Source organism: Fundulus heteroclitus, unplaced genomic scaffold, assembly GCF_011125445.2.
Source record: "Fundulus heteroclitus isolate FHET01 unplaced genomic scaffold, MU-UCD_Fhet_4.1 scaffold_62, whole genome shotgun sequence".
NCBI lineage: Eukaryota > Metazoa > Chordata > Actinopteri > Cyprinodontiformes > Fundulidae > Fundulus > Fundulus heteroclitus.
The window spans coordinates 1027491-1036525 of record NW_023397055.1 but is presented as its reverse complement, the minus strand read 5'-3'; the positions used below and the strand labels follow the sequence as shown (position 1 = coordinate 1036525).

Sequence of the window (9035 nt, the reverse complement as noted above, 5' to 3'; positions counted from 1 at the left end):
TAATACAATATACGGCTCGACAGGAAGCAAGCCTTTCAAAGTAAACTAAACTTCACAATAAAATGGCCCGAACAAATCTTCTTACTGAATAGGATAAAAATAAAAAGCAAACCATCATACAAATAACTTAAATATTTTAGATTTATGGCTCCAACACCACTTTTTCCTCTTTAAAAGCCACTGTTAAATGATGTGTGTGTCTGTTTATAACAGCCACCAAGAAAATCTCTCATTACGCTGTCGCGCTGCGCTAAAGGATCCTGTCTATTGCGCAATACGCGATTAATTAAAAAAACTCTGCAAATTATTCTTGCACCTTCCGCAACAGGTTGCTGTCGTAAAAATGGACATAGCTACGGCAGACTTCCCATCTCCTCCGCTTATACAGCCGTGATCTAATCTTGTTTACATGAAATAAGCCTGCTCTGGAGCAGGTTTAAGCTGGCGCACATGTTGCTATGACAACAAGTGCAGGAAGTCTTTCGAAGAACCAAACGATCCAAGATCAGGCCAAATCGTCAACAATGAAATCCTGCTAACTGAGTTAGCGACGTACGAAGAACGGGCCCCTGGGTTACTAAAAAGCTCCACAGGAGTTCTCAGAGTTTACAGTGACAGAAGGCAGCCAGCAGGGGGCAGCACGTCACCGAGGCTGTAAGCTTTGCATAAACATACTACAGTCAGAGTTATTTATTAGGTGTCTTTATTCCTAAAACAAATCAGATTAAATCAAATGTGGATTTGTTGGACTATAAAAGAATTAAAGTGGAGAAGAAGCATCCAGTCAGTCACCCAGGACTGAAGCAGGAAGATGAGCTCTCTGCAGGTGGTTGGTTGTTATTTACATATTGCAGGTGTGTCAGAGAACAGACGATCTTTGTTTCCTTTTTCATTCAGGGTCCAAACAGCCTGAACCATTTTCCAGCCCTGCAGTAAATCATTTAACAGCAATCTCTCATTAAGGAACAAAACTCTAGACTTATTTAACTGAAATAAAACATAAAACTGTCAGTTTTATGTTATCTGGAGAAAACGTTATTATTGTCTTATTATAGAACAGCATGTTGGAGTAAATATATCTAAAACCTGTAGGTCTAGTCTGCCAGTTATAAACGCAGAATAGTTTCACTTCCAGCAGCTCCACCTTCTTCCTCAAACAGCTCAGTCGACGTTCACTTCATGGAAATGTTTAGTCTCCTGAACTAATGTGATCCTATGATGTTTATTTAAAAAGATAATTCCTTTTAATTAAGATAAAACGTACCTGGCTCTGAACTGGACCTGGATGAAGAGGAATGGCGCCTCTTCATCACGTAACGCTCCTCCTGCTGTCTGTCTGCATAATGGTCGGTTCTCCTGGTGAGTTTTAGAAAGAACATGTGATAATAATGTTTTAGGAGCTGAGATATTCTGATATAGAACTATATAATAGGCTAATGCTGGTGTTCATAGTAAGTCTAAATGAGGTGTTTAGTGTCACAGTAAAAAAACAGTGACGTGATAATAATACTAAATATTATTATTGTCACAACACGTAATTTAACAGAGCATTTCAGGCCACTGCATCATAAAAATAGTAAAAATGCAGTAAAATTATATTATTATTAGGGTATGATTTCATAATAAAGTGAGTATCGGAGTACGGAGTACGGAGGGGAATACCTGGTGGGAGTGACTATTACTGCTGGCCAATAGGAGAGCTGAATGCTGAGTCTGACTGCCAGGTGAGAGCAGGTGGAGGAAGAAGATGCATGACCTGAGATAGGTCATTCATAGGGGCGGGGCATAAGCTACCCGTGGTGCCTGATTGGACAATCCAGACCAGGTGGTTTCACTGAGCTGTTGATCATTTGTTTGACCAGCTCTTTGTTAAATAAAGTTCCTAACCTGTTTCAGTCGTTGATTACTTCCTGCTTGAGCTTTTCTCATTAAACCCAGTTCCTCCCACAGGAGGAAGTGATATTAATCTATGGACTCAGTATAAGACTGGGAAACTTTGAATAATCAAGTTAAACTTAACACCAGCAGTCTTTATTTCTCTCCGGTTCCTGCAGTGGAAAAGCAGAAGCTGCCGTCGTCCAGATGTCAACATCTGTTTTTAATTATTAGTCAAAAAATATTTATCCAGCATTTTCTGGAACAAGATACCAATGATGGACTGGATCTTAACAAGATTTCCTGTTTTTATAATAAATAATATAAATAAATAAAAATCCCCAGCATCGCTGTGTTATCAATGTGTTACTCTTCCTGCAACACATTGTGAAAGTATTCACATCCATAGAACTTGACATCGTGTCACATTACAACCACAAACTTCAACCTACTTTATTTACACTTTTTATAGACCAACATGAAAACCTACAGGCACCAACATGTTTAATGTGTGGGTGGATCAGGTTTCTTTGCAGAAAACTGAGTCAGACTGAAGAGAAACGAACATGTTGAGGCTGGTTAAACAAGAGCCGCTCCCTGGATTTTAGAAGAAAGGGAACCAAAACTAAAAGTTAAACACGGTTTATCACAACAAGTATTTCTGACTGTTTCCATGATGTCAACCAAAAACAAGATGGAGGAGGAGCTTTACAGCAAATAAGCCGGATAACCTGAGGTTCCTCCTTATACTGGGGAAGGATTTTCACAAACTTCTTTTTAATGTTTACAGATAAAACACAAACCCTGACACCATGGTGGTGGTTCTGCAGCGTAGAAGCTGCATAGATTAATCAGATGTTGGACTCAGGTGGAGACTTTTTACCACTGAGATCTTCCTCTGGCAGATGCAGAGACGGATAGAACCACATCTTTGCTTTGGCATCAGATTTCTAGCTGCACATTTTCTGTTCCAAACAGCTTTAATATTCTGGTCCTGTAACCGAGCAGCTGGTAGAACCTGGAAGGAGATCCTTCATAATTTAAAGAAAGTTCTTAGTAAGTGTGGGGTCATAACATCAAAAATGATGCAGTTATACTGATAAAAATCTAAATATGGAAAATATTTGGTATTTTAGGGACCAAAATCAAGAATAAAAATAAGCTAACATCAAATCAAAAATGAATTCAGACAAGGAAACCTCCATTTCCAAGCCAAACGTTACTGACAACATAAATGTTTTAAACCCGTACCTTAAGCAGTTTATTTCTATCAGAATGGTGCCACAAACATCCAGTGGCAGAAAATACTTAATAATTCGTCTTTATTTCACCTCCAAACAACACAACAGGCTCAGCAGATAAATAACTTTACAACAATGAACCACAGATTATCTAAAAAAAGGTTTATTTTTCATTTATTGAAGTAACTTGTTGAAGTTTTGCTAAATATTAGTGTTATATCAAATATCCATACTTAAGCAGGAGTAATAGGCGCAGAGCGGTAAAACTACTCCTAGAAGAACATTCGTATTCAATTCTTTACTTGAATAAACATCCCTCAGTGATTAAGCAAAAAAGTCTAAAATAAGATTGTAAAAAAATTCAACCCTTAGAAAATCTATTTTACATTCAAACTGTTGTGGCTTGATGTTTGCAACACATGCAGTTACATCTAAAAATATTTCAATGAGCAAAAAAAAAATATCACTCATCTCAGAAAGTGAATCTCATATAGATTCATAACACTGGTGAAATATTTCAAGCCTTTATTTCATGTAATGTTGATGATTATAGCTAACAGGTAAAACACAAAACTCTGAATACTTTAAAGTGTCAAATCCTAATCAGTTAATTAACTGAAAACACTTAAAAAAGGTTTCCGGAGCCTCTAAATCAGGGGTTCCAAAGCGCAGCCCCGGGATCATTTGTGGTCCTTGAAGTGATTTTGTGCTGCCCTTGACTAAAATACAAAAACAGCATAAACTTGGTGTTCCAGGTCAGGTTGATGCAGCCAAGTAGGTTTGCACATACAAGGAATTTGACTTGGTGTTGATGGTGCAGACAAAAAAAAAGAATACAATAAAATCAAAAGTAAAAAGGACAGCTTCTGTATATATACAGAAGCTGTATACATTCAGTAAACTGTGCGTTAATGTAATGCAGAGGCTTGTAAGTCCTGGACGGGGGAGAGAGACAGTGTCAAGTGTCCAGGCGGCTCTTGGCCTTGTTCATAAGGCCGGTAGCAGATGGAAAAACTGTTCCTGTGGCGTGAGGTTGTGGTTCTGATGGACTGCAGCCTCCTGACAGAGGGAAGTGACTGAAATAGTCTGTGACTGGGGTGAAGGGATCAGCCACAATCTTCCCTGTACGCCTCAGAGTCCTGGAGGTGTACAGGTCCTGGAGAGATGGAAGATTGCAGCCAATCACCTTCTCTGCAGACCCGATGACACGCTGCAGTCTGCCCTTGTCCTTAGTGGTGGCACCAGCGTACCAGATGGTGATGGAGGAGGTGAGGATGGACTCAATGATGGAGGAGTAGAACTGCACCATCATTGTCCTTGGCAGGTTGAATTTCTTCAGCTGCCTTCTTCAGGAAGTCCATCCTCTGCTGGGCTTTCTTGGTGAGGGAGTTGATGTTCAGCTCCCACTTTAGGTCCTGGGAGATGATAGTCCCCAGGAAGCGGAAAGACTCCACAGTGTCTATGGTGGAGTCACAGAGGGTGATGGGGGTAGCTGGAGCTGAGTTCTTCCTGAAGTCCACAACCATCTCCACTGTTTTTACAGCGTTGAGCTCCAGGTTGTTCTCCCTGCACCAGGTCACCAGATAGTCAGCCTCCCACCTGTAGGCGGACTCGTCACCATCAGAGATGAGTCCCATGAGAGTGGTGTCGTCAGGAACTTCAGGAGCTTGACAGACTGATGACTGGAGGTGCAGCTGTTGGTGTACAGGGAGAAGAGCAGAGGAGAAAGAACACAGCCCTGGGGGGAACCAGTGCTGATGAGCTGGGAGTCAGAGTCATGTTTTCCCAGCTTCACCTGCTGCTTCCTGTCAGACAGGAAGTCTGTGATCCACCTGCAGGTGGAGTCGGGCACATTCAGCTGGGAGAGCTTCTTCTGAAGCAGAGCTGGGATGATTCTGTTGCAACAGGAATAACTGAAGCTTTGAAAGGACCGCAACCTTGAGAGGATTGTCAAGCAGAATCCATTCAAGAATCCGGAGGAGCATCAAGATCCTGTTTGTTGCTCAGTGGGCCAAAGTCCTGCTTTCAGATGAAAGTAAATTCTACATTTCTTTTGGAAATCAAAATCCCAATATTTTTATTGATCTTATGCATCATTTTCTGGGACATTGAATTATGGGTTTTCCTTTCTATGAATCCTTCCTGTGTAATAAAATTATATAATTTATGAGTTGGATTTTTTTAAATGAGTGAAAACAGTTATTGAAGGATATTTATTTGTGTTTTGTCTCTTGTAAATCTAAAATATTTCTCTTTTGAACAAAAGTCTGTCTCTGTCACTTCTTTCAGGAACAGAGTCAGTCTGTTAGGACCTTAAATTTAAAGGAAAATTATGTTAAAATGGCTCGCCCTGAAGGGAATCTCTCATTTATTATGAATGCTACTTGTTTATTCAGAAATGCAGAGTTTTGGTCTTGCAGTTTGACCAGAGCAGTCAAATATCACTAAGTTTAGTCCACCACATCAGAGTCAGCTTTATAAACCCAGATTGTGGGCATTAGCAAATAATTATTTACCAAAGTTGTTAGAGGGTTCTGGTAAATATATAGTTGAAGTTTAAGAGCCTCTGGTTGTTTCTGTCCACACTGATGTCTCATTTCCAGCTGATTGCTGATCCTCTGACTGGCCTGGCTGTCTTCTGTACATGAATGTTTCTCTGTAATGTAACTAGTAGTGATGAAGGCATTTAGGTGAAAAAAACTTGCTTATACCATGTTTGTTGCAACGTTCACCAGCCGTGGCTTTTAGGATCACCATGCCGCTCCACTGCTGATCCTAAAGCTGCTGGGAAGCCCAACGTTTCTTTACACTGTAGATTAAAGACAAGCAGGCGGGTTATCAATTGTTTTTTTTTTTTAGTAATCGGACATGACTGATAAAATTGCTTTTAATGTGATTTCAATTTCTAAATTATTACCGTTCATTACAAATACAGGTGCTGTTACACTCACTCTCATCAGGGTTTAACCTTCTGCTCTGTGATTTCCTCTCCTGTAGGTGGGACAAACATCCCAGCAGAACCAGGACAGAACATAATTCTACCATGTAACGCTTTTAAGTACAAAGCTGTTGTCATCGTGGAGTGGAGCAGAACTGATCTGGGGGAAATGGAGCATGTTGCTCTGTTTCAAGATGAAAGACTCGACTATCATGGTCAGCATCCAGCGTATAAGAACCGAGTGGACATGGAGGACAGAGAGCTGAAGCATGGAGACGTGTCTTTGTTTCTGAAGAATGTGACGATTAATGATTCTGGAACATATCAGTGTCGGGTTGATGGGCAGAAGAAACGCAGGAGAAGAGCTCACTTGGATACTGATCCCATCTGCACCATCAATCTGCTTGTAGCTCCTCCTCCTCCAGGTGAGTTTCTCTGTGGATCAGAACTTCTGATCAGAGAACAGTAGATGTTCTTCAGTCTTCTCCTTCCTGACAGGTCAAACTAACACCTGATTCTTCTTTGCAGGGAAGAATGAGGAACAAAAATATGTTAGAGAGAAGGAGGAGGAGGAAAAAGACGATGGAGGGAACAAGAATGGAACTACAGTTGGTGTCTTAGTTGGAGTAATTGTTGGAGTTGTTATTTTGGGTGTAGTTGTTGGAGGTTTGCTCTATAAATACTGGAGACGTTCGGATCAAGAACAGAACCGGCCTCCTGCAGAAGAAACAGAACGTGAACTTATGAGTCCTTGAAACTGTCCTCCTGCTGAATCATGAACATCAGAGCATCATTTCCACCTGGAGAAACCTGCAGCTCTGTGCCAGAAGCTGTGAAGCAAAACTCTGACTGATTCATATTTACCTGCATCTGTCACAGGATATTAATGCAGAGAATGAAGCTAATGTCAGAAAACTGCCTGAAATGATTGTTAAAGTTGAACCTGCAGCTTCTAGTTCATGTTTTCTACTAAATGTGAATCTGTGTCCTGTCTGTCTCTGAGTAGCTCTGTGATGGACTGGTGACCCATCTGGACCGGACCGACTCTGGCCCATTAACCTGGACACAGGCTACACCCCTACACCCCCACTGGGTTAAACAGTTATAGATGTAAACTAAATGCTATTTTTATATTACTTCAAATAAAAACAGAAATAACAACAAAATGAACATTAATCCTGTGTTATAATCTGATTTATGTCCAGCACTCTGAAGTCAGGGGCTCAGATGTAATATAGACAGTATTTGTATAGTTTGTATAATATGTAATAATATAATTTACCTTACCATAGTCGTCCCTGTTTTGTCATTGCATCAGACAATAATGGAGTAAAAATGGAGTAAAAAAAGATGCACCAGCTTGTAGCGGTTACCGCTGGCAAACCCGACATTCAGCCACACAGTAACACAGAGTTATATCAAAAAGGGTTTATTGAAAAAAGCAAAAACAGACGAGGAGCAGCAGGTGTTACAGTCTTGAGCCGAAGCAGGTGAAGTACGAAGAGAAACTGAAAACACCACGGAGGCAGGGCCCGAGTGATGAGGTGTAAAGTGTTGTGAAATGAAATGAGGATCTGGCAGCGAATGGGTCAGTGAGGCAGGTGTTTAACGGCAGGTGAACAGGTGAGCAGAGAGGGAACTAATTAGTGACAACAGGTGGAAATGGTCTGGGCAGGTGACTGAGGAGTGGACAGGGAGGAGACAGGGGCTGTTTGCCAAGGAGAGTGGAAACTAATCAGTCCACAACAAAGGAAAAAAACCTAAATCATGACACAGTTGGAGTGATAGTTACATTGGTAGTTACTTTTTTTGTGTCCTGTCTGCCAATGTGGCAATAAGAATAGTCTTAATGCCAAGAGAGCCCAACAGATTTTACTTTCACAGATGCAGCATTACTGCTTTTGCCATATATTGATTTATATATGCAGGAAGCTTTATTAGCATTGGTAGATACTAAGTTCACTTTGCAGTGTGTTCACACAGAATTGTGCTGTTTAACCAGTAATCTACTAAAGCTGCAGTAATTCAACAAAGCTTCCTCACCCATTTTCAGAATCACTAAACTCTGGACTGCAAGTAAAATAGTTAATTTGTAGAAAGGGAAATAAATCTGGTGTAAGTGGGAGTTTTGTGTTTTAATGTCTTCTGCAGCGTCTGCAGGAAGAGAGGCAGTTAAATCCCAGGAGGAGCAGGACAGAAAATCTAAAGTAAAACTCCGATTCCCTTCACCTGCGTCCATTTTACAGCAGAGATTAAACATCAGAAAACTGCCTGGAATTTGATTGTTACAAGGTTTAAACTGCAGCTTTCTGTTCTATATTATCTTTATTCTCAGGTCTGTTCCTTCATCGGTTTTTGTATAAAACATGACATTTGTATTTAAAAAAAAATCTGAATGCATGTCAAGTTAATATACTTGTGACACATGCGGAGAACAAGGAGTTTGCATGTTCTCCGGATGTGTCACACCTCAGTATATATATATATATATATATATATATATATATATATATATATATATATATATATATATATATATGTATATATATATATGTATATGTATATATTTATATGGGCTATATATAAACACCATGTCGTCTTTGCTCTCTGGACACACCAGATACACCAGAACGTTTCTGTAATTTCCATTTTTTTCAGTGGTAGTGTCTGTTTTCTGGGACATTCGGATGTTACAGGCAGAAAGAGGAATCTTATTTAGTGCAGGCCTCTTTACTAGACTGTGAACATTTTAAAGCCCTTTAAAATAGAGTTTTGAATGACTGACCTAAAACTGTAAATGCTGTGTTGTAAACTTTAAAAAGTTTGACTTCATGTTATATTAGTGCTATCTTACCTTTGCTGTGACAATAACAGTGTTAGCCTTCTGGTTGAAATGAATATAAATCTTGCATCCAATCATTGGTAAAAAGTCCATGAGTCTCCAAGGATTTATGAAATTCTCCTATTATATAGGCATCGAC

The 9035-nt window shown here is 39.9% G+C and overlaps 1 protein-coding gene across 1 annotated transcript; it reads left to right on the top strand.

Moving 5' to 3' along the window:
* Nucleotides 1–1219: 1219 nt before the first annotated feature.
* On the top strand, nt 1220–7206 carry LOC118561346. Its single transcript, XM_036133400.1, has 3 exons — nt 1220–1359; nt 6114–6479; nt 6583–7206. Exons 1-3 carry the CDS (start codon nt 1296–1298, stop codon nt 6807–6809), a joined length of 657 nt encoding a protein of 218 aa, XP_035989293.1. The 5' UTR covers nt 1220–1295; the 3' UTR covers nt 6810–7206.
* Nucleotides 7207–9035: the final 1829 nt, after the last annotated feature.

What these genes read in the sequence shown, in the direction of transcription:
- LOC118561346 (XM_036133400.1), top strand. Translation starts at nt 1,296, where the DNA reads ATGGCGCCTCTTCATCACGTAACGCTCCTCCTGCTGTCTGTCTGCATA. An exon ending in CATAATGGTCGGTTCTCCTG is followed by an intron (nt 1,360 to 6,113) that starts GTGAGTTTTAGA and finishes CCTCTCCTGTAG; the next exon opens with GTGGGACAAACATCCCAGCA. An exon ending in TGTAGCTCCTCCTCCTCCAG is followed by an intron (nt 6,480 to 6,582) that starts GTGAGTTTCTCT and finishes TCTTCTTTGCAG; the next exon opens with GGAAGAATGAGGAACAAAAA.